Raw genomic sequence first — 26,032 nt, forward strand, 5'->3', positions numbered from 1 at the left:
ACTGCATAAAAGTATGTGTTCAAAGACCGGCTAATAACTGAAGACTATGAAGACGACAGTGGGTGAAGTTATTTTTGTAAAGGAAAAGGTTAGAACTGCAATAAAAGTAATGCCGAATAAATAAATCAGGCTTGCATTCCACACCTTGCGACCTATCTGGAACTGCAAGGCATTATCTTACACACCAAAATCCGCATCTTCAATGCAATTGCAAAGTCAGTCCTCCTATATGGAAATGAGACATGACGTGTGACAAACACCATCACCAACAAGATTCAGGCAGAGGCAGCTGGCATAACATGGTCCCAACTGGAAAGAGACACCCAGATGGAGATCTGACGGTGTGGTGTATTTGCAGCCCTATGTTCCACTAGGGGTGATTAGGAACAAGAAGAAGAATAAAAGTAATGAAAATCACCTTTCCCGGCAAAGCCATGGCCCATGCATTGTGCCCAAAGGGTTAAGGAATGCAGTGTGGAACCACTGATAGAGATAAAATCACAGTATGACGTTCTAGTAAAGAACATTTGACACTGTACCCATGTCATGCTTAGTTTATAGCTTCTACTGTTAGTGGACACTAACCATCCAAGGTCTTCAGATCTTTTATTAACATCTTTCAAGGTGAAGGGGCAATTAGCCTCCACACAGCACTTGCACTTTGCCAACTAGACCTCGTTCTGGTTTCAAGATGGTGCTTGCATGAATAGGGTCTATACGATCTATCATTTATAACGGGAGTCACTGTTTTACGTCTTTCGCTAACTAATCTGAACCAGTGCTTATATTGTGAAGTGTGTGGTTACCAGTCAAAACACGCGCGTACACACATATTCACACGATGCAGGCAACTTTTACTGACGTCAGCCATGTGACCACAATAGGCTCCCAGATTGCATTGCGAATTAAAAAAAAAAATACCCTTACTTCCGTTGTGTATCGTTATTGCACATGCTGAATTTCGCTACAACTTCAAGCTGATACCAACTACCCAATCTCAGGATCGGTGATTGATCTAAATAATCTCTACAGGAAAACATGCCGAAGAATAAGGGTACGTTTCTTATGTAATCCAAGAAAATGTTTAATTTCTTTGGGTTATATGGTGTCGGCATACTCCTGTGTGCTTGTGGTCGAGATAACTTGCAGTAGCACCATATTGCTAAATATATAAATTAACACCGCGTATGTCGAAATTAAAGCTTATCGCACATAGTAATATGAAGGTAATGATGTGAAGAAGTTTTATTTCCTTAGTTTGACCAATGTTATTTGGCAAACGTCTAAAGAGAGGCATGTGTTACATCGCAGTAACAGATTACAACTACTGCGCAACGGAAACCAGAAGACATAATTTTATTTAAAACCGATCATGTTTGGAAATCTTTGTGTCACAACTAAAATCTCACAATGATTCGATGGCGGTTGCCTTCGGCCCTCGATTTTGACTGTCGCTATGTCTTAATCTCAGTAGTAGCAGTGTTAAGGACCGGCTACTCCGAGCCGAAGCTTTTTTGATGACCTGTAAAAGTACCCCCCCCCCACTTTATATCTTTTTATTGTAATTTGCATGCCAGAAGACGTGAATTCATGAATCAAATTAGTGAAATTGATATACGAATTTTGGAAACCTTCCCAGAAGATTTTTTTAAGCTGTTTTGTACAAATTTAATGTTAGTGGGAAACGAAGCCCATAATGGAACATGCTTTGTAATAAAAACATTTATATATATATATTTCTGTGACAACTGTGCTCACGTGAAATATTTTTCTTAATAGTTATCTAGTTCCAGCATACCATGTGATTATATAAGTCAATATAATGGCACACATCTTTCTTCCTACTGGTCTATTTGAAAGGTAGAATTCCTTTCTTCCCTGAAAATTCTGGCAGTGTGACAAATTTGCTCTTCCTTTTCTTTTTCTTTATTTTTTTTTTTGGCAAATATCCACAACCTCCTGAATGTAAAAAAATTATAAAATTGTTGCTTTAATATGGATTCATTTAAATGGATTCTTGTGATAAAATGCAGCTACAGTAGGCTCCATTTTTCCAACCATTCCATACAACTCAGAAAGGTTTTATCAGCTTTTATGAATTTCCTCAGCTTTCTGTTCCTTTGTACTTCCTCTTGTAGTTTCTTTGGAAGAAAATAAAAGATTATGTGTTGTTATTTTTATGTATTTTAGGAAAATCTTAATTATTAGAGAAGCTTACAAGCTTGGAATTTGGCCCTTCATAGTCTAGTAGTAATACCAAAAGATTTATACCCCATTAAAAAAATAATAAAGCGTATGTATAATGTATGAAAAAAGATGGATATATTTTGGTACTAAAATGTTATCATGTGCATTACTTTACTTTAGATGGAGCACAGTTTTACAACAGAGCATGCCTCTGGGCGAAAGAGCACCTTAGTCATGATCAGTTATGTAATATTACTGCAAACCTGTGTCTTAATCCTGGCTTAGGAAGAACAGCTTATCCGTCTCAGTTTTGTTTACAGTAATCCCTCGCCACTTTGTGCTTCACTATTTTGTGAGTTTTTATAAGCAATTAATGGGGAAAATGATTTGTGGATTTTCTGTGAAATTCAATCAGTGGAAAATATCTATATATATTATGAATTTTTAGATGAAAAAAGCTTTAAGTGTATAAAAATATATTACTAATATTAATTCTGACAATAAAGAAATATAAATAATAAAATTAATGTGAATTACAGTAAATAGTGCATGCATTTACTCTGAAACGAGAATCAGCATCGCTTGCCTGAGATGCTTTGCGCTTACTCAACATTGTAAACAACACACAATTGTATCCCAGTCCCCGGTTGGCTCAGTACAGTGGCGCATGGTGTACTTTTTCGTTGTTAGTTCTATTACAGGTACTGTATTACTCTACGGTACATATTATGTGTTTGTTCTTTTATTTACCGTAAAGGTACAATACATGCGCAGAAAAGGGTGGGAATGGTTATTAAGGAAACGGGAAAGGTTTATGTAGCGTAAAGATATGGGGGGGGGGGTTATAAAGCCTTAATATAGTGTATTAATATATAAATATTATGTTTCTATTTCGCGGATTATCGATTATCGCGGGTAGTTCTGGAACGCATCTCCTGCGATAAATGAGGGATTACTGTACTCCAAACCCTGGTTAGATCATAACCATAAACTAGGTTAAGCCGTGAAAAAAGGATTCGTCAAAAGCCTTAGGAACCTATTGCATGCTTGTTGTCTGAACTCTAATAAAAAGAGACAAGAAAAAAGTCTCTAAACCATCATGTCAAAAGTTTTACTAGATATTTAAATTGAATAGCATATAAAATACTGTTTAGTAACATTACGCTGGTGCTTTTTTTTATTAGTGGCACTCAAGTTGATGTCTTTGGGACCCCTCATATATGGACACATTCTTGGGCAGGTCATGGTTGATCAGCTTTTGATTTAGAACAAAACTTCAGAATGACTGAACTTATTTTGATTTCCAGATAAAAACAGTTTCTTTTTTTACATTAACCAGTGATAACTGTTTATTTACATGCTATTGTGTACTTACCTTCACACAGGAATACACAGTCTGAAGCAACAATTTGTAAAAATGACATCTTTTTGTTTAGGAAAGGGTGGAAAGAACAGGCGCAGAGGTAAAAATGAGAATGAAAATGAGAAGAGAGAACTTGTCTTCAAGGAAGATGGGCAAGGTAATTTTCTCAAAATTCTTTGTGGCACCCAAAAATGAAGAGCTTATGTCAGAAGATGTTACACATCATCAAAGATGTTATTTGGGATCAGAGAACAATAGCTGTCACAAAGCGGTTATTGTTTTGAAGTTATATCTAAAAGCTTCAATATCCAACATCATATTAAAAATATTTCATTTGATAGCAAGTGTAGCTCAGTTATATGTTGGCACAGAGCCAAAAAGTAAATTTCATGCTATTTTTGCCTAGAGTACTTTTTTTGGTTTATGAAAAAACTGCTGTAAATTAACTGTCAAGATATAAGTAACATTTTTGCAGAGGTGCAACATTTTTAGCCATGTACAGTATATAAAGAGTAAATTTTGTTGTTCAGCTGAACTTCAAATGGCACATGTAAGCTTTACATGCCCTTTTTTTAACAGAATATGCACAAGTGACCAAAATGCTAGGCAATGGACGCCTGGAGGCTATGTGTTTTGATGGTGTCAAGCGCTTGTGCCATATTAGAGGGAAGTTGAGAAAAAAGGTATTATCTTTTCCCTTACAGATCAAGTAACTTCAAAAATTCCCTAGAAACCCATGTCTCAGCAGTGACATTATTTCCTTTTGACCATTTACACTCCTGTAACTTTTACACTCCTTACTACAAATCATGCCAAACATTCCTACTCAAAGGTTACTGGTATAAGTCAACAGTAGTTAAAAGTTGGTTATTTATGTGTTGAAAAGAATGTTAATATTAAATATTGAGATGTCCTAAGAAACTAGTCCCTTTCTTCAACCATGCTTCAGAGTTCATTTAAAAAAATTAAATCTTCCATCCTTTGTGTAAGAATTTAAGCATTCTAGAGAAAATACGCTGTTGTTCTGTGCAGGTGTGGATTAATTCTGGAGATATCATTCTGCTAGGACTACGAGACTACCAGGACACCAAAGCTGATGTGATTCTTAAATACACAGCTGACGAGGCAAGGAACCTCAAGGCATATGGCGAATTACCAGAATCAGGTGCGTGAATTCCCATCTCAGGATAGTTAATTGCATTCATAATTAAGAGCGTACTTTTTCATTTTTTTTATTTTCTTGCAGTATGTCTGTGTGACCTAAAATTATAAGGCTAGGTTATTATTCCAGGGTAACTAAGCTTTTGAAATGCCATATTTATTTTAAACTGAATATTCAAACTAACCATTCTCTGCCTTGCCTTAACTGCAAGATGTTCCTCATAATTTGATGCTGTGTTGTATGTTTATGTATGTTTCGATCGATAATCAAAGCTGTCTTTTCAAGTAATTAAGCTTTTGTAAAGGTTTACTGAACTATAAAATAAGAAAATGTACTATAAAAATCTAGTTCATTAATATAGGTATAAGGATAGATGTGGGCAAGGTGAGGGAACCCAAGCAAGAGCAGGTCATCTTTGCATGGTAAAACCTATTACATGGAAATCTGTATACCAAGACATACAGATCAGTAAAGTTTAGAACTTTTAGTGCCAAGTGAACATCACACATTGTAGATTTTTTAAGAGAATGGGAACAGTATGATTGACTTAGTATGTTTACTTTTCAGCGAAAATCAATGAAAATGCAGGCATGGAGGATGACTTGGATGAAAACATCACCTTTGACAACTTTGATGATGATGAAGATGATGATGATGATGCAGCTTAGGTATTGTACATGTTCATTATCTCCAGGGACAAATATTTACAATAGAAAGACCTTTGAAGCCACATCAAGTGTCTTCAGAAGTGCATGTACTGTTTGCTGTTAGTGGTATAGTTTAGAATGGGTTGATCTTAAAGCCACATGCAGTTCACAACCTTTATTTCCTTTTGCAGTATTGTGTATATACTGGTCAGAAATTGAATATTTTTTAACACAAAGTTGATCCATGCAAAAGAACAAAATCAGTGGTTTTTTTTTTTTAACACATTCAGAAAGAAAGCAAATTGGATGGGGGGGAAAGCTGTGTTTGCCAGTTTATAATTGACTCCTATTTTTTATATATATATATAAAAAAAAAAAAGAACTCAAAATATTAAAAAATGAAGCAACTCTTAAAAACAATTTTAAAAGATGACTGCAAGTAAATCACCCAATATCAAGAAAAAGGAGGGAATAAAAATGTACTCAATATCCTCTGTCTGTTTATCTCTGTTTTCACACATACTTATGTAACTGCAGTTGTGAAGCTCCCATGAGTTTAGGCATGTTAGATAAAGATGAGTGAAATTCTGATGCTGAATTTACTCATAAATAAAATACTAGATGATGATTTTTGTGCAGAAAATTTTCCTTCTAATGCAGTTGATTTTCCAAAGGGATTTTGATGGTCTTATTGTAAGAATCTTTAGGACTTTCTTCATTTTCTAGACCTAGAAAGTCTGATATTTACATATTTTTATGTAAACCTGTGTTCAAAACATTTTTTATTGGCTGTTAAGTGTTAATGGTCATTGTCAATTGCTGGAAGGAAATATTGGCACCACCATGTATATAAGCCGAGAGAAATGATTATAAATAGTCATGCCAGATCAGGAAAAAACCTAGTTTAACAACCAAACCAGAGAAAGAAGAACCATTGGTATTTGAAGAGTCAGCACATTACACCAGTGCAACAAGGTGAATGAACTTATAGGCTAGACTGGTCTCGGTGAGACATTGTAGGACTGCCAGAGCTCAGATGATCAGGCTTTTGTGGAGATCGCAACTGATGAAGGTTGCATTCTTTGGGTAGGAAAGCATGAGTGTGGCTTCCTGATACGTTGAAAGTTGTTTAAGCTTTACATCCTTTTCCAGTAGTCTAAGCTCTGTATCTCTGCCAGGCCTCACAATGTTGCCCCTGTCCAAGTTTATACTCTGGCAGTTTTACTAACAGTCACGGTACCGAGAAAAGCTGTCTCCATAGCAGTTGGTGACTGAATACCTAGGTCAGCCAGATGTCTATTAGCAAAGGAAAAAGCAAATTTGAAGACAAGGACATAACCCAGGCACTGAAAATAGGCAGCAACTATAACCTTGTTTTAACAAGCCTGAAGGCTGAGCACCACTCCATCATCTCTGAAATTCACTTTGATTTAGAGAAGCTGCAAGACCCAAACGTTGAGAATTCTTCAAGGGTAAATTGGATGTAAAGTTGCTGTTCTAAGCATGGTGGCCTGTGATATAGACACCCTTTCACTGAAAATATCACAGAGGTGCTACTGTCAATATTCCAAAAAGTACTAAGGCAAAAAAGGACGAAGAAACAATCTTGGGTCACTAACCACATCATCGATCTCAGCGACCAAAGGAGGGCCTTGAAGATAGAAAATGAAAGCAGCTTCCAGATACAGAGCAGCTACATCAGAAAAAGTTATAAAGGCAGCTTAGGAAAACTGGATTGAGGCCAGTGCTGGACCATCAAGGAGTGAATAGCACTGGGTGACCCCTTGTTCTTAAGTCAGAAAAGCTTGTGACAGCTCTTCTCCATACATTTTACTGGCAGCCTGTTCAAGGTAGAATTGATTACAAGCTGGCTGTGAGGCTGTCATAGCTTCACTTGTGTATGTAGTAAAGACTGGCAAAGACTAAAAGCCCTTGTGGCCATTTGCTGCCAGATTAGTAGCAGATTAGTTAAAAAGATTGATATGTGACAGATTTAGATGGTGAGTTTTAACATATATTCATAATCATGTGAACCTATTAGCCTTATTTCATGTATACATACATAAACAATCACCAGACATCTGATGACTGAATTATGTTTTGTCTGTTTACAGGTGGTGTCAAGACAGCTAAGTGGTGGGTGGTTGGGGGCATAGGTGGGCAAATGGTATCTGCAGCTAAAGGACTAAAGAGGATGCTGTTCAGTTTAGGAGTAGTACACTTAATCTACTGGGTTTGCATTTGTGCATGCACTTTTGCCAGATGTGTAGTTACATTCTGCTTAGGAATGAATATAAGAATTGGCTGTCATAAAAGAGTGATGGACGAATGTGAAAAAAGTGTTTAAGGTTGTAGTACTTTTTTTTTTGGTAGTCAAATTACTATTTGATTATTAGTATTTTGGACCTCGTCCCCTCCCACAGACCTTGAAAAATACTAGCTTTGCTACATAGATGCTTTAGTATACATGTATTCTCCATGTTCACTGTAAAAAAAAAATAAAATGCTGTGCTGCAGTGGGAAGGTAAGCTAGGAAAGGTTATTTTTTTAATAGCATGACTAAAAAATATCTAGGAAAAAAAATAAAGACACAAAGCAGCTCTTTCTTTGGGCTTTTTTTGGGAAGCTTTTTGGAACAGTAAAACCATGAAACAACAATACTATTATATGGGTACCAATATTGAATTGTTTTTAAATGATTTACACAAGTAAGAAAAATTTTAAATTTCATGATTAAAAAATATTTTTGTCATTCTAAAAGGTTTGCTTAAACATTTTTGACATAAACATTATTAAGGTGTGGGGATGAATTCACCAGGTATGTAATGAACAATATTTTTCAAATTTTGGCCTATGGTTGACAAGTAGTTCAATTCTTTAAAATGTGAAGTAAGAACAGGGCCATACACCATTATTTGAGTACGTCATTCATGTGTGCATTACTTGGGTGTTTCTATTGGAATGACCGCTGTTTAATTATTGGACAGCAAATCTCATCTCTTTATAGTAAAATCCTTACTAAATTACAGATAAACTCTAACCATATCTTGCAGGTGAAATCATAAATTTTTCTAAAAGTCATATGGGGCATCTAGTCTTGGTTATTGGTACACTTTTTTTTATCCCTTTCCATAAAAGATTTTTTTTCTTCAACACTTTGTGCAACTATTATTTCACATGTAATATTTAAGCAGTTAAAAAAATAGCTGTGCAAGTTCAAATTCTTCTGCTTGGTAAGTTTTTGGTGAAGAATACACTGAAGTGGTTTTGAACAGTTTGTACCCTTAATTTAAATTTGTTGTGCTACAAGCTATTGTACATATTTTTCCTAGAGACTCCTGCTTTGCACTTCACCTCAAGCTGGCACTTTCACATGTAGGAAAAATTATTTCTTTTGTAAATTTGTATCTCCCTAAATTTTAACTTTCCAAGTACGACATTAGGTTTGCCTTTTTTTTTTTTGGAAAAGCTGAGAGAGCATTTTTCTGTTCAGGTGTAGTTAACTCTTTAACTTATTGATAAAGTGTTCTTCGTGCTGTTGGATTATAGAAATAGCACAGGGGTTGTGAGAGGGGTTTCAATGTGTTAGCCAATTCTTTTCCACCCAGTAGTTTTGGTCTGAATAGCAGAATTATTTGTTACAGCATCACTCTTTAACAGGAGCTTAGCTCTAAAGCTAAACAGAATTGTCAGCATGCTTCATAGTAAAACCCATTTTTTCTTGATTAGTATTATAATTCATAAATATTTCCTGAAAATCTTAAATTTTTACTTGGAAATGTTTATGCTACGTGACAGCTGGGAGCATACATTCTCAATAAAAAAAAAAAAAAACATTTTAAGTGTTATGTAGATTTATTTGCCTTGCACGTGTTTCAAGCCTGTTAAGAATATTTTTACCCCATTCAAAGGTGCTGACCACCTTGTGATGGATTTGGTAGTGTTCTCAAAAATAAGTACTGAAAACCAAGGTTGTAGAAAAAAAATAGCTAGGACATTACAAAATAGTATAGGCTTTTTAATATTTACATGCATAAAAAGACAGACAATATTCCATCCAAATTAGTATACACTGCTACAACTAGGGTGTGCCACATGTATTTTTATACTAAGCTGTTACTTTTTCCACTATGACCCTAATATATCTTTGTTTACTGGTCCCAAGGAGTTGTAGATGTGCCGCTGTTGAAAATTCACACCACGCAGCCAAACAAATATGCACTAGTCAGTGTTTTCAGTTGTCACTATAGACTCAAATGTTAACAGTTGGCTACATTCTTGAAATGAAGAGCTTTCTGAAATAACATAGGCATAAGTTGACAGTTTGCCAGAACTTATAAACTGTGATAAACCTTTTGAATGTCTTATTGAGGTAGAGATTCTTTCTTCAGATGGGGCATATAGATTTAGTGCAACTGGTAAGAAGTTAATAGCTCTTTGGTTTATAGCTGGACGTGGTCATATTTGTTCTTTCTTGTACTCTTGCCATGCAAGATAAGCCACATGTAGCATCAGTTACCTATGGTGCTTTAAAGGTATATTTGCTTACTGAGTTGATCCTAAACAGCAGACATTAAACAAATCTGATAGCTTGGTAACAACTTGGACAGCACTGAGCACTTCCTAGCACTTGGGCTGTGCTGTTTGCCTCGCATAAACTCATGAAGGCCATTTGTGCACCACTTAAACAGTGCTGTATATATGTTACTGAATCCACACTATCATTAAGAATATCAGCAAAGGTTTGTACGTGTCTGCGTCTCCTCCTTTGCCTAACCACTTTAATCAACAAGTCTAGACCAGATTCAAGTGGAAAATAGGCAATTATATATTTAACATGTATGAAACAGATTACAAAAGTAACATCACAAGGAAAATGCTGTGTTAAACACTTATTCCACTTCACCCACCCAACCCCAAAATACAGGCAAGAAATGCAACTGGTGATGACTTCAGTAGCAGACATTTGGTCTAGACAAGGCAAGATCAACAGGCAGGATGACCCACCCAATCATGGGCAATGAGTTGGCTTGGTGGCATAAAAAGGCAGAAATTCACACAGGTCGCACCATGCATTTTGGTGGGCTCTTTTCTAAAATGTTCCTGGCTTTTGGTGTTATTTGCATAACAGCACAGTCTTGACAAGTGATCATGCCATCCACTGAAAATTGCCCAACCAAAATGGGAAGTGCTTATTGATCCAAATATGCCAAGTTTCTATGCCAGCATAGAATTACTTGAGTACTCATTTACTGAAAATTCTTGAAATGCATAAATGTTTATAATGAAGAATGCTAAGTTACTAACAGATTTTTTCCCCTTGCAAATTTCACTTCACTTTTTTTTTTTTCCAAAACTTAAAAACCGATAACCTCTTAGCAGCATAAATAATTCTAATAGATGTAATTATATAGCATGTAATTCCATAGTTCAAATATTTTCCTTAAAGTTGATACAACCATCACATGAAGCTTTTGTGCAATAAAAGAAGTCTGCCCACTTTCTGGATTTGCCAAAACAGTGGTATCTTTAACTATTTCTTAAAAGATCAGTCTTCATAAGGTCACAAAGGCTGATTTTTATGAACTACATTGAGATAAACCAAGGGTAAATATTAATAAGACAAATCTGCATTGAGTTTTAAGGCCGAATATCGGTCTACAGGCAAAGCCCAGTGCAATAAATTTTGCAAATATTCTCTTAAAAATCCTGTACTTAAAAAAAAACAAAAAACAATTGTGCATAATTTGGCTCTTGAAAGCATCAAAGAAGCCATTGGCACGACAGTCTTACATTGCACCTCTTGGAAAAGTCCTTTTTGACCAAAATAAGCACTTCTTAGAACACATTGCTAGTGTCAGGAACAAATCAACTGGGAGTGTTGATGGCTTGCGTACAGACCTACATGTCAACACCAAACTAATGCATTGACATTTTCACAGGGATGGCTTTTACCTAATTATTTCTTGTTCACAGAAAAGGTGGTTGCTGGCAGTGCTGATGAGCAAAAGTGGCATTACACAATGGTAAGCTGCATCCAGACCAGCTGTGGCTAATTATGCTCAGGACAGTGAGTTTGCACAATGTTAGGTCTCTCACCATAGCCTTCTGGATCTTCACATACATGAACTACAATTCCAGGCTGAGATTCCGAAGCTGGGTGCACCTCATGGCTTTCTCCTTGACAGACACACAAGGAAAACATATAAAACACATTTTCAAATCACAAATTCATTGTTTGCAAATGGACAAAGCATTTAAGGCAGTCAACAGAAATGTAGCAAACCTCTCTATTAAGACTTGCTAAAATTCAAAATTAGGTCGTAATTGAGTGGTCTTAGGGAAATTGACCAGTGTGTTTTCATTCCAGGAACAATGACTTCACCTATGAAAAGTTCATTAATTTGAATTTTGAAAATCCAACATTGTTGCGCTTGGTTAAAGATTTATAGGAGAATAAACTCCAGGTAAGAATAACTGCAGGTGTAATGTAAAACAAAGATACTCTTAAAATGCACTGCAAGTATTTGTAAGTGATTTATTAAAAAATCACAATAGAGCACAGACAGTTGGTCACAAATTGTTTTTTTTTAAATGAACATATGGCTTCTGCAAAAGCTCATTAATGAGGTACAATTGGCTGAAGTGCGAGCTTTGAAAATGTACTTCATTTATTTTAGTTTTTCTGCAGAATTGTGTTGTTCAGACTGGCTCAAATAAGAGTAATTGACATAAATTTTATTGTGTGAATGATGCAAACAAGAGAAAAAGAAAAGGACTATTTAGAGAGAAAGAAAATAGAGCAAGCAAGTCATACAAGTTGCAGCACTGCCAGTGGAGACCATTATAAACAGTATCATCTGAGGTGGTAAGTTTGCTTGGTCGTGGTTGCACTAATAGCTGCAAGCAACCAGCAAGCAGTCACCATATTAAGGGCTTAGACAATCTATGGTGTTGAGTGTTACCTTTGTAAAGTGATTGAAAGCGTGACCCATTTATTGTCATAAATTGGCCAGAAGCACTTTATTAAAATATAACTGTACTTTTTTCCAACGTGACGTATGCAAAATATTTTAATAAAGCACAAACTGTCTTTGATAATAATTGAAGATGTAGAATGGATTTTTCCATAAAGAGGCAAGTTCAAGGAGCTGTGTACATCTCCCCCTGCCCCCACCCCACAACCACAAAAAGATTTATTTACCATACAGCAAAGAAAAGCGCTCGGATGACATGGTGGCAAATATGGACAAAGTGCATGGATGGAGATGGGAAATAATCAGAAAAGTTTACTGAAAGATACTACTAACAGGAGTGGATTCTAAGGCCGAACTTGAAAGTTTTGAATTTAGACATCGCTTGCAAGGATCAGGGTTATTGTGCTAAACATGACTTCTCACAAAAATGACTGACCTAAATGGCAGCACTAATCGGGTGAAAATATGAACAAAACACTTTAAAAACTTCAGTACATTACTTCCAAAATAATGGCAGTGACTAGAACTACATGACTAGCATCTGCTCATATGGCTGACTTCTAAAAACATGCACATTAACTGGAGAGACATCACACTTGTGAAAGAGTATCATTTGAACAACACATCTGCCTCTAAAAGTTATAAAAACACACACACATCACTACACAGCAGTGTTTTGGAGACATCAAATGTTTGCGCTGAGGATAACAAAGCACATATAGGTTATAGTGTCTTAATATGCAAACATAAGCGGAAGTATAAACACCAAAAATGTAGGAGGCATTAATACCATGTACAAATAAACTACAGCAGAAACAAACAAAAAAAAAAAAAAAGCCAATTCACTCATTAAAAAACAAGGTTGGAAAATATAGGCATAAATGCATGTGCATGCAAATATATTGTTAAACACACAATGGTATGTACAAGCCAGTCATGACAAATGGATCATCAGATTTATAAACAGGATCAGACAACAGTTTCGATGCTCTGCCCCGCATCCCATATAGTTTATTAGATAGCACTAAACATCTGTTATATAATGACATATGAGTAAACTAAGCATAAAAAAATGTTGGAAACATAACATAATTATAAGTTATACACACATAAAGACTAATTAATGGCTTCCACCATGTATGCAGTCCTGAAAAATATTGATGAAAATAGATGCAACATTGATCTTAATGTCTGAGGCTTAATTTTGTGTTTTTAGATCAATCAGAGCACACTATCTTGCTATGCTGCAGCTGGTGCCAGACAAATCTGTCAAGCACTTTTTAAAATCTTTTTATCTGTTAACTACAAATACTACCTGGGAAGAAACTGCTGCATACCTTACAAGTTACTTCCCTTGATTTGTATTTAATGAAAGGATTTTCCCATCTTTTTCAAATGAAATACGTCCAACTGCAGCAATGTTCCACATGTTTCCTGAAAGTTATTGTGGAAAAGTTATCAGAATTACTTGTCACTTCACTCATTTTGAAAAATCTTCATTCACATTATGCTGATTTAAGAAGAATTTTTGCTCACATATGTACCAATTGTTCACAGTGGTGACTTTAAAATCATTTTTTGAAAAGGTGTTTGATTTCTTCCAAATTTGATGGCAAACAGTCATGTTAAATTATAGTTTTGCAACATAAAGTTCTTTTCCTGTTGTTTTTTAAATGCTCAAAATCTGGTAAACTGAAGTAGTTTGAAATGGAGGCAATTACACTGAGTTAAATGACAGTGTTCTATTCATGACAGCACTTATTCTGAAAATCTCAGTAAATAAGATCAACCTCAAGGCATCAATGTAATGTCTAAATTTGGGTGTGCTTTTCCAAAATAATTTTTAAATCAAATTAAAAAGTGAAAAAAGATTTGTTTGGGATAATGGTAGTATGTTATCTTTGAGCTAAATTTCATATTTTATCCTTAACCTCTAAACATTCCCAAACCTCCAAACAGCACCCAAAACAAAGCAAACACGACACATCTACAATCTTTGGTGCTACTTTATGTGGCACAGGAATTACTACATACTGGCCAATGTGGTAGGTGTACCTGTGTTAAAACCAAAGGTGACTAAACCTGTAAAGTCCACACTAAACTATACAGATCTCACTCTACTTCTACTTCTAAATGCTTGATTTATATAATGCACAATCATGCTCACATGGACTCTGCACTCTGAGACCAAGCATATGAACAATGATTAAAAACAAAAACCAGAAAGATGGCAACAATATAGGCAAAGTGCTAAACACATACAGTAAAACAGTAAAAACATGAGACATTAAATTAGTATAACATACAGAAGAGGTATCTGGACAAGATATATAAAAAAAAAAATAATATCACGTTTAAGAAGAATGTGGTTGGAATTTCAATCAGCCAGCCTTAGTCTTGAGTGTAGAAGTAGTACTCCTGGAAAATGTTTCTAGTGTATGTTTGAATCTTACAGTGGTGGTTGTGAGAGTGAAGTTACAAGACAATAGTTTCTGAGTTAAAAGGTGTCATAAGAAATAGTTGCAATTAGGGGCTTACTCAAGGCTCGGACACATGAGAAATGCAAAACTTTCCAACAACAGTCCTGCTTTTTTTTTCTGTTCGCTGTGTGACCTACATGGCAACTTTCCATAAAAGGTTTGACTCTTGTTTGACACATGTTTGCCATTTTACCCCTTCTACATTTTTGCATAGGTTTCCTGTTTTCCTTCATGTCTTCAAAACAGGTCTTCTCATGAATCTGAATGAGCATCAGACCATTCAGCTCACAGAAATATTTAATATCCACAGCAGGCACCTCATGTTTTCACTGCCTGAGATGTCGCTGGCAAAACCAACAGTAATAAACTTGGTAAGCAAGATAAGCTTTTTTTTAAATAAATATACAATAAAAATGTAAGTATTGTCTGCTGCTTGCCGACTACATTCGTCTATCTCTCTATCTAATCCTCTTCGTGCATCAGGTTGCACATAAGGCCTCAACCAAAGTCCGTCACCAATGTGAATCAGCTGAAACCCGCTCTAGGTAACCCCATGTCCAGCCCTTTCCTTTCATCTCCCTTTCTACTGTTCTTCTCCAAGTTTCCTTTGGGCGGCCTCAGTTTCTTCAGCCGTCCATTGTAGGGTGACTCTGGAGAGGTCTGCTGTCTGCTGGCGGAGCACATGTCCAATCCATTGCCAACGCCTTTGTTGAACCTGCATGGTGATGGACTCGGTTTCAGTTCTTCGGTGGAGTTCTTCGTTGGTGATGGTATTTGGCTAAAAGATGTTAAGTATGCGCCTGAGGCATCTGTTTTGGAAGATGTCAAGCTTGTTACTGATGGTTTTGGTCATCTTTCATGATTTTGACCCGTAAAGGAGGGTGCTGATCACATTTGACTTGAAGATTCTCAGCTTGATCTTCTGACTGATGTTTTTTTGCCTTCCATGTGCTCCTGAGTGAGACGAAGGCCTGGCTGGCTTTCGCCAGTCGGGCTCGAATCTCCACCTCCGCATCCCCAGCGTTTGACATTTTGGACCCAAGATAGGTGAAACTGTCAACTTCCTTAATCTCTTCTCCATTTAGTCTGATGCTGTCTTGGACTCTGGCGTTCACTCTCATACTTTTCGTTTTCTTTGCACTGACCTTCAAGCCATGGTTTCTAGCTGTTTCTGAGAAGGCATTTGTTTTTTTCTGCATGTCTTGGCGATGCGACAACAGGGCAATATCACCAGCAAAGTCCAAGTCCTCCAGCGTTGTTGTTGCTGTCATAATCATGGTCCACCTGATCGACTACATTCATGCTATGGTAAAAAATGAACACTTGTGTTTCTTATGCGTAGAAGTACAAGATGTTGCTATCATCTATTGACTGCAAAAGAAAAAAAAATATTTTATGAAAAAATGAAATAAAACTCTCTGATGAACTTATTATTCTGATACCACAGGAATTAACAACTTCAGGCAATTTACTTCAATATACAGATAAAAAGTACATAGTCATACACAGATTTACTACTTACAGTGCTAGTATAGACTTGAAATGTGGTCATATGCATGTATGGCAACATTTAATGAAAGTTTATGTGCAACATTTTTTACTTTTTCTCACTGATTATATCACAGTCATGATTGTCACAACTGTAGGTCAAATAACATTATGTCACTTCACATACAAGTAAAATCAAAACATAAATGGACTGTACACAGCAGATTTCATATCTGGTCCCACTGCCAAAGAGCTTGACCTAGGCCCCTAAAGTGGACATCAAAATCTTAGTCCATATTTTCAGCTAAAATAGTGTAAATTTTGTTATAACCACATCTATGTATCCTTTTAGTAATATTATATTTTGATAACAAGGTATAATAGGCATTTATAATGTCATTAAACTTGGTAGTGTTTATTACAAAAAGGAGGAATTACTTTATTTGGTACATATATATATTTTAGAAGAAACTCAAAGAAACTTACAATGACAACGTCCCACTTGCGGTTAAAAATGTCACAGCAAGCCTTTCTCCAGGCATTATGCATTTGTGCATGTTGGTATTGTGTTTAGTGATGTGCAGTTCTATCTGTGAAAGTAGCACATCAAGATGATGAGGATCCATGCATACAGAACTGCAGTAAGAGTCTCCATCATCTGTGGCCAGCTCTTGCATCAGAACATGGTAAGCATAATGCTCCATCTTTTGCTCACTCTATGGTCTGACCCACCGCTTTCTTTACTTTTCTTTTTCTTTAATATATGATGCAAGCATAACATCATCAGAGACATTGTCCTTACTAATTTAACTCTCTCACATCATTTCTGAAAAAGCATCGGCTAGTGGTCATAAAAACCGGTTTGTGAAATAGCTAGCAAGCAGCTAGCACCCCTGTTTTTGGAAAATAGTGGTCTACCAAACTGTTTTTGGTTTATCATGTGTCCGAACCTTAAGCAGAAACTCACGTCAAGCAGGTCAAAAGCAACAATAAAGCTGCAATATAATAACGAGTGCAAAACAAACAAATATAAATAATCCAAAGTTAAGATGTTACGAATCTAGCAACATAACATTCTGATTAGTTGAGATGACTCAGGAAAGAGCTCCACAGCCTAGTGACCATATCAGGTAGTGAATATTGTAGTTAACTGTATTTAGAGCATGGAATATAAAGCAAAATGCACCCTCTATTTCCACCACCTTCACCTTTCCTAATAAATCACCCAGCTGACTGAGCAGGGAGATGATTTCCAGTCCCAGCAAGTTAACCCCTAGACTGTGTAGTTGCGGCCCTATGCTCCACTGGGGGTGAATAGGAACAAGAAGAAGAAAGAAGAAACCACTAGACTAAAAACCTTTTTAGGAGATCAACTGCCAAAAAAATAAACTGGGCAATCCACAAGAAGGTCATATATTACTCTGGTAATCATGCAGAAACAATCGAACTATGACTTTATACATCCCTACAAATGCATAAAACATGGTCATAGCTGGTAGATCCTAGTAAATGCTTTATTACACTGTGCAGGGCCATCATCTAAAAGTACCCTTCATGTGTAAATGAAATCAGCTTCACCTGACATGTATTGAAAACACAGTTAACTACTTCAATCATTAGGTGACATTAAAATATAAACATATACATAGGTTTATTAATTACTCGTAATTCTCTCTCTTTATATGCATAGGACACACACAGTTACAATATTCAGACAGAATGTAACAGAACAGTTACTAACAGAAAACAATGCCATCAAATTATTTGTTTTTGGTTTTTGTATTTTCATTGAACTGTCAATGACCTATTTTTATATGGATTTGCATAATAAACCTAGACACAAAATCTACTTCAGTTAAATGTATGTTCCATTTTATAAAATACTTCATTCTGAATAGGTTGCAAAATATTTTAGACTCTATCGTTAATGTCAAAATCAATTAAAATTTTGTAGACAATGATAGGAAAAGCTACATCCGCATCAAAAGAAGGCAGCATCTTTACCCTTTTTGTTGTGTGTCTCCCCAATCAAGTTTCCATTTTCCATCTTTTTTTTCAGCCTAAACTATTGCAATGATTAAAATTTTTTCAAAACATAAATGATCAATACTCTTGATTAAAAAAACAATTTCAGAACACAGATCTCAACACAATGTTAACACAGGACACCTTCTCCCATAATGTCAATGCAAACAGGCAGATTTCAGACCTGGAGAAAGATTTGACAAAGCTTGGATAAGCTCAAAGTTGAGGACAGGCTCTGCCTCCCGATGTTGTTCCCATCCCACTGGTGGTGAACAGGGTGGTGAGATAAGGAACATTTTTTCTGGCTTAGGTGGGTGAAGATGGTCATCTGTGCTTTTAGGAACCTAAATAATGACAGAAACCATTTTCAGACTGCTGGCATGGGTAGATAAAGGCCAAGAATTCAAACATATCAAACAAATGGTGATCATCTGATCAATATGACTAAGAATACAGAACCTCCTTCTACTCAAGGCCTTACAAGTGTAATATTTTCTGAAACAGTCTGAAAAAACTTGTTTTGGGGAAAACAATCATACTTCAGAGCTAGCATTCTGCCTAACAAAACAATCAAAAGTGGTAGCATTCAGCAAATGTTCTTTTCCATTCCACGCCGGTCTCATAAGTTTCTACGCATAGTCAAAGCAGCACGCAAAAACTTGCCTATCTGAAATGATTTGAAAAGATTTTCATCTAAATTTTAAAAAACTTCACCAAGAGGAATAATCCTGTTTCTAGAGAAGAAAAAGACATCAGATCAAGCAAATTCAAATCAACTAAACAAAAAAATGTAAAAGTAGTAAAAAAAAAAAAAAGTAGCTATTGTGGTGGTGAGCTGTAAATGGTTGACCATAATTATGGTATGAAAAATGGAACCCTAACCGCTCCTTCTGCCATTTACCTTCCTGAATAGCCAAGTATCAGTACCAGATGAATTGATGGACGTTTACAGATACTACCACTAATGTGCACTAATGACAACTATTGAATCTTATTGTATAGCTAAAAGCATCATCAAGAATCAAGATGTTGTCATGCAAACAACATAGCCCCAATTCATCTTCCTTTGTAATAGCATTCGCAGTCTCTGACAACTGCAGTAAGAGTAATCAAAAATTGGTACACTCTTCAGTCTCACAAAGAAACTGACACACCACTGATCATTATTTCATGTGAAGAAGAATTATCCTCATCTTCATCTACCAGAAGGTAAATTAGTATTTTGTTCAGCTTACATTTGGTCTATGGTGTGTTTATCACCAGCCATTGAAAAAATTTCCATAATCTCATTTCACTGGAATCACTAAAAATAAAGCATTTGCAGAAGTTCTGTCTCAGACTGTGAATTACTGCTAACAGCAATTATGGCACAATACTCTTGCCTTTATTTCTGTTTCTCACATATCTTGCAAATCAGATGATAAAAAAATTTAAAAACGTCAAAATACTGTTATAGGACAAAAGCTCTATATCCAGGATGGGGGCGGGGATTGGTGTTTTACGCCGTGCCAGCAACTGAGGCTATATTACGGCAAGGCAGCCAGCGCTGTAAACAGATGCCACGTGCAGAGAAAGAGCAGCGTGCCCGAGACGAGAAATGAACTCTGGGCAGCCAACCTTCACTGTATTGGTGACAAGCGCTAACCGTTGCGCCACCGGACCGCTATATATCCAGGATGAAGACACTAACCTGTATGGAAAGATTTTCAAAGGACACTTGTGACCTAAGTGGATCATCTTGCTGAAAGCTTTCAACTGTGGTTAAAACCTGAAGATGGCTGGGTGCCATTAGGTGTCAGTGTGTCCAATGACACTATATAACCACTACCCAAACTAAGCCAGGGCTTTTATTCATGGATAAATGAATTTACCCAAGGGTTAAACTACCCTAACTTGTGTAGGGAACTAGCTGGTTAAGTTCACAGGACAAGAAAATAACTCCCAATTCATGAGCCAATGAGTAGGTGGTTACCCTACTGACTGGTATAGTGGGAATTCCTGAAAAATGTTCCACAGTGCACAAGTTTTCAGTTAATGGGTGAGGTACAGAGCATACAAGGAACATTTTTAAAAAATTGAAAAAGCAAGCAAGAAGACATGGAAAGTAGAATTTATTCATTCTACGCATTCTATTTATTCATACCTCTAGCAAGAATTAGACAACAAAAACATTTATGTCGACAGCAGATGACACCATGACGACTGCAATATTCATTTCTTTAGTTTCATTTTTTTATGGGATCTACTTTTCTCAGATTATGGATAAAGATGTTATGTAACAAAAAGTCCTGCACTGATCAGTCTGATCACTGATTAAGTCTAGAAAAATTCTGTCTTTGCTTTTGTTGAACTAAATCAATCATGATCTCTGCAATGCCTACCCTTTATGGGATAAAATTGTTGGAAACAAGATACTCCATCAAATTACTGACTAGTAAAACTAATTGGGTAGGCCACCCTGGGTCCATGTATCCAGGGTTGTAGCCACTATCTATGGGTAGTCTATTTACCCAGCTCAGGTAGGATTACTAGCTAGCTTTCTCATCAGTGGTTCTCTATGTGGCTTAAAGAAAAACAGACGCTCTTGGTGACAAAAACCAAAGTCCATCACTGGCTCTCAGAATGTGAAGACACAGAAGAAGAAGGAAAAATTGTATAAACTTGTACAAGAGGTAAAAAACATTCTTAAGCTTTTTGAAGAATAACAGAATAACTTTGAGGAGACAGCTACTGAGGTTAAAACCAGAAGTTATCCTACAAACATAGAGAGAGAAAAAATAAACATGTTCACCATCCCCCTGAATTGTTCATCAAGATAGTGTGAACTGTCTACTGGTTAGTATTCACCTTGACTCCCTCACCACCAGCTACAAACAGGTAGCCTTTTCAACATCATCATTATTGAAATATATACAGCAGCATCAAACTATGACCTTGTTGACTTGAAAGACGAACAACCAATTGCAAAATATGTAAATCAGAAATGAAAAAAAAATATGAGGTGTTCAAGAATTGGAAAGATTCTTGTGGAGACTGCAAGATGGAGACAAATAAATGAGGGTTAGACTTAAAGATAACTTGATGCTGGCAAATACATATTGCCAAACGTCCAGATTACACATGAAGACACAAATACAGAGGTGTTCTTTTTTATAACAGTAGTAACTCACAAACTAAAATCTGAAATAACTTTTCTTTCCTAATCACGGAAAATTGTGAAAACCAATGATATCTTTCTATGTGCTCACAAGACCTTCCAAAACAAAATGAAGGCTTTAAAAATACCATGTGTATCTCTCAAAAAGATCACATCACCACCAAGACAAGCTAAAGTACTGATGATGGCATCATCATACACAAGGCAAATTTATAGTTCATTTTAAAAATGAAAATAAATTCAGTTGATCCCAAATATTCTTTGTAGCACTAGTATGTGTACATTCCTTTTAAAGTTGTCAGCACAGTCTAACTGCACAACTCAATAATCTGGCTCCCTTTTGGAAAATTTTGATGCTTTCCAATTTGAGTGGGTAAAGTCATGAACAATTAGGAAACAGAAAAGATAAGATATGCCTATAACTGCACCTGATATCCTTTTAATAATACCTGTTAATAAAGCATTTTTATGCCACAAGAATTTATCAGTTTAGGAATGCAGTCTGGAAGCAGGCCACATATATATTTAAAGACCTCTCTTCAGTGATAAATGGATACCAAGTGAATCTCACCTTTTCCACATCTTCAAATCTGATTTTACTAAAATGTGTATATCCAATGCCAAAATCAAACATTTCAAATAACACTGGGTTCATCTGCTTATTTAGTAAACGTCAGCATGACACCAAATACAAGTGATCACTGACAGTGAGTGCTTTCTGGCTAAAGCAGAAAAGGCATTCACCTTGCTTCATGGTGGCTGAAAGCAAATGAACCCCTCCCATGCTATGCAATTATCTGGACTTGATCAGCTGAGCAAACGCCCAAACAACTCTGGAAATATAAAGACCAAATATTTCCTGAAAATCTGCCTAAATCACAGACCACTGCACTAAGAATACAGAAGTATTTGCCAAGGCACTTTCCATGTTACCATAGCTATGGAAAAGTCTTACAGGAAGATTCTTTTTTAATTAGTCAGGATGACAAAATTGTCCCATATCTAGTATATGTGTGTACATATATGTGCATGTGCAAGTATATTTGTATATGTTGAAGCACAAATTACATATGGTCATGTATACAAATTTTGACTGTGAGTGACTCTTACCTGCGCAAAATAACATTTAATAGGCTGTCCACAAACTACTTTATCATTCAAACCCAGCCTTGCTTGAACTGTCGCCTCTGTGGTTGAAAAATTTACTCGTGCTCTTCTAAAGCTTTTTAAATAGTTGAAAGTTGCTCCAGAATCATACTCTTTAAATGCTGCCTCAAATTCACTCTGAAAACATAATATGCAGGACACTATTAAAAAAACAGCTGTGATTCTGAGTAGATACTCATATGCTAGACATGATCAAAATAAAATGAATAATGAAACAATGTTAAGCAAGGAAAACAAAAGGGCAGCAGAGCTCATAGCACAGGTTCAAACTCAGATATAGAAGACAATTTCTCTCAAATATATTACAGGATGTATTAGGCTATTTTTCAAACATGTTCTCCTGCGTCTAACTTTGCTGGTTGTAGGAATGCCAACTACTCAGGGTCTCTGCTCTCCTTTAAGTTTGTTTTTTTTAGCAGGGGAGGGAAGCCCATTCCAGTCACTTATGATATAAACATACTGTCAATATGCACCTAAAAAAACATCTCAACTCTCTTTTAAAAACTTGCTGATTATGACAACTAAAACATTTAGAGGCATATGTATTCAAAACACACTTGTTTCAATGGACACCTTTTGAAAAAAAAAATTACAGTGTTCTTGAGCTTGTTATTAGAATCCCCTTTTCTTTTTTTTTTTTTTTTTTTTGATGATGATTCTACTAACTTGATCGTCACTGCTTATTGTATTCGACTGACAATGTACCAGCCTCGTGTTTTGTGGCGATTTTTTTTTTTTTTAATGTATGCCGGTGTGTGTGATTGTAAGAGAGCGAAAGGGAGATAGAGATCAACTATATCTAGTCACACGATGTTTTCTATTTGCATGACGTTCTACTTGTACCCTGCGTAAATTATTATGATTTAATCACAGAAGCTTTGCCTAACGGCAGAGTATGACTACTGTGCGTCGTTATAATAATAAACACTGGTAGCAAAGCCGAATACAGTCCGCAGAAGGAAAACTGAGCGGCTGCATGATAGAATACTTAGAATATATATAATGACATTTCAATATTTTAAATTAAGCGAATACCTTGAAGGCTGCATCATCAAATACGGCTGTTTCAAGATTTGTGATAATCAACGCATCAGCTATTTCTGACATTTCGTCGTCTTCCGCCATTTTTGTTTCGATTTGGCAAACTAATACGTCGCTAAGAAGCCAAAACGTTGTAGTCTTCTGTTTCACAACTACGTGTTGGTCCATTGATAAAATTCGTAGCTGAAGAAGGCATGAGCTCTATTAATCACATGAATAATCACAGGTTCTACAATCCCTGCGTCTTCTGCACCGGTGTGATATGCAGAATATTTGAAACCCGACAACAATGACGTAAGCATCTGTTTTGGGGGATGCGACCACTCGATCGGACTTCATCGATAATGCGTCTCGTGATTGGCTCCGTCACTGGCTGCATGGTGTTTTACTGTACATTATTATCATTTTATATGCTGTGTTACAAAGACATTATCCTGTGAAAAGAACGACCAAATAGTAGATATTTATATATTATGAAGGCGGAAATTGGTAAAGCAGGCATGAGCTGTTTGATGCTCCCGATAAAATGCGAGTGGCCATGATTGTTCCTAAATAGCGCGGGTTGCTCGCATTAACTGTAGGGCTGTCAGTAATGTGCTCTTCGGTCATTAGCACGGGTAAACAAGCATAATATATGGTGAACTATTGTAATTGTAAGAGCTATATATATATATACTCGATCAGTACTAACAATTAATTAACCACCACCACCACACACGCGCGCAAGAGCTCGAAACGTGTTGGGGTGGAACACGTGCGACGTACGTGTGTGTGTGGTAACTGGAATCCTAATCAGATCCACAACTTTTAATCCTCACCAAATTTGGCAGAAATGTTCCAACTGATTCTGGTGTGGGCCATGTTTGATTTGTATATTTTGTTCCGAGGCACGATTATCTATTATGCTTGTTTTCTAATTAGTTCTAAGATATATGTTACCGGTGGCTCTAAACAGAAATACCACATACAAGAAATTGTGACCTACCTTTAGTACGTCCTTAATGGGTAGAACAAAGGTACGTGGACAACGTCGTATTTTAAGACGATGCCCACGATAGATCAAATGAATGAACCCACCTACCAGCCAAGACGACTTTATTGTTTCAACCATCCGCACCATATCACAAAGGGTGAATATAAGTTATGCGGTTGCTGCAGTTTCGACAAACCTTTTTGACACGATCGAGTCATGCAACAGCAACTTCAACAATCCTTCACGTCAATTGAAGCTCAGGCAATGGAAGTACCGACCAATAGCAGCCATTCAAGTAATCAGCCAGGCAAGCACTCCAAGTCAAGCGAACAAGCTTGCTGGCCAGCACAGTACACATGTACCTGCAATCTTTCCATGTCATGATGCCTGATAAATAATACTGTGTTCGACATTACACACATTTTCCTTACACCCAGAGCCTCTAGAGCTACATATATGTTTGCATTATTTACTTGATTTCCAACTGATCTGTTCGATAAGCTACTAGCAGCTATATATATATTGTACTGCTGTCAAGACTGGGTTTTAAATTTTTGTGGCCTAGCTATAAAACTGCAATTGCTTTTCAATTAAAAAAGAAGCACTTCGATTAATGCAATGGTCTTCGGAGAACTATAAGATAAATAGCCCTTACATGTAATAGTTAAATGCAGAATGCTGGATTTTGGTACAAATTAGTAAATCCTACATCTACATTTTCAATTATTACGTTTGGTTTACATTACAATAAATTACTTAAGTTAAACTTAACCAAACGACCATATATCACGCTAAATAATTTAGGTTTTGGATCTGGATCCATCAGAAAATCTTCAACTTAATTTCAACTGGTTTAAGGTAAAGATTAGCAGAGAGTTCTTATTTTTATCAGTATACACCTTCGTGGGTCCCTGCAATAGACAATAGAGAAATCTTTTTAATTTTAGAATTATAAGAAATCCTCGTAAAAAACAAAATTTCTGTTCCACCTGACAGCCACTTCATGCGTTCAGAACAGCAAATAACCTAGGAGTATAAATGAGACGATACAATAGCATGCAAAAAAAAAAAAAAAAAAAAAAAAAGACGATGAAGAAAATGTCGTCTGAATGATATTGGGGAGGACTATACCACTATTTGTTTCTGTGAGGTTCTTTTGAAACAGAAACAAGTAAATGAATTCTCAAATTTTGTTGGAATTATCCAAACTATTACATATTTAAATATTTATTTCACAGTACTAACAAGACTTATTAACGAACATAATAAAGTTTTACGAATAACAATGGCAAACCTCACAGCAAATAAGAATACGAATTAATAATTAATTCTGTTACTATCTACATATTGATTGATCATTTTGTT

At 36.1% G+C, this 26,032-nt stretch overlaps 2 protein-coding genes across 5 annotated transcripts; one reads left to right on the forward strand and one right to left on the reverse strand.

The window, feature by feature from the left end:
- The first annotated feature begins 896 nt into the window (after positions 1–896).
- On the forward strand, positions 897–9,193 carry LOC112565571 (eukaryotic translation initiation factor 1A, X-chromosomal-like). The gene is made up of 6 exons (XM_025241090.1): positions 897–1,054; positions 3,624–3,707; positions 4,130–4,233; positions 4,583–4,715; positions 5,280–5,380; positions 7,474–9,193. The coding sequence occupies exons 1-5, from the start codon at positions 1,039–1,041 to the stop codon at positions 5,378–5,380; spliced, it is 438 nt and encodes a 145-aa protein (XP_025096875.1). The 5' UTR covers positions 897–1,038; the 3' UTR covers positions 7,474–9,193.
- LOC112565570 (calcipressin-1-like) lies at positions 8,810–24,900 on the reverse strand. 4 transcript variants are annotated; one of them, XM_025241088.1, is made up of 5 exons: positions 23,689–24,025; positions 22,597–22,770; positions 18,514–18,673; positions 13,674–13,770; positions 11,407–11,539 (listed from the first exon to the last, which is right to left on the reverse strand). In XM_025241088.1, exons 1-4 carry the CDS (start codon positions 23,860–23,862, stop codon positions 13,682–13,684), a joined length of 597 nt encoding a protein of 198 aa, XP_025096873.1. In that variant the 5' UTR covers positions 23,863–24,025; the 3' UTR covers positions 11,407–11,539; positions 13,674–13,681. The 4 variants fall into 4 exon arrangements, with proteins under 4 accessions (XP_025096874.1, XP_025096870.1, XP_025096873.1 ...); XM_025241089.1 differs by lacking the exons at positions 13,674–13,770; positions 23,689–24,025 and adding an exon at positions 24,776–24,900 and having other exon boundaries at positions 8,810–11,539; XM_025241085.1 differs by lacking the exon at positions 13,674–13,770 and having other exon boundaries at positions 8,810–11,539; positions 23,689–24,019.
- Positions 24,901–26,032: the final 1,132 nt, after the last annotated feature.

This window comes from Pomacea canaliculata, linkage group LG6 (genome assembly GCF_003073045.1).
Source record: "Pomacea canaliculata isolate SZHN2017 linkage group LG6, ASM307304v1, whole genome shotgun sequence".
Lineage (NCBI taxonomy): Eukaryota > Metazoa > Mollusca > Gastropoda > Architaenioglossa > Ampullariidae > Pomacea > Pomacea canaliculata.

Excerpts from the sequence above, each read along its gene's own strand:
- LOC112565570 (XM_025241085.1), bottom strand. The coding sequence starts at position 23,862 with ATGGACCAACACGTAGTTGTGAAACAGAAGACTACAACGTTTTGGCTT. Across the intron at positions 22,771-23,688 it reads TTGATGATGCAGCCTTCAAG|AGTGAATTTGAGGCAGCATT; the intron begins GTATTCGCTTAA and ends TTATGTTTTCAG. Across the intron at positions 11,540-18,513 it reads TTTGTCAAATCTTTCTCCAG|GAGAAAGCCATGAGGTGCAC; the intron begins GTCTGAAATCTG and ends GTGTCTGTCAAG.
- LOC112565571 (XM_025241090.1), top strand. Across the intron at positions 3,708-4,129 it reads CTTCAAGGAAGATGGGCAAG|AATATGCACAAGTGACCAAA; the intron begins GTAATTTTCTCA and ends TTTTTTTAACAG. Across the intron at positions 4,716-5,279 it reads TGGCGAATTACCAGAATCAG|CGAAAATCAATGAAAATGCA; the intron begins GTGCGTGAATTC and ends TTTACTTTTCAG.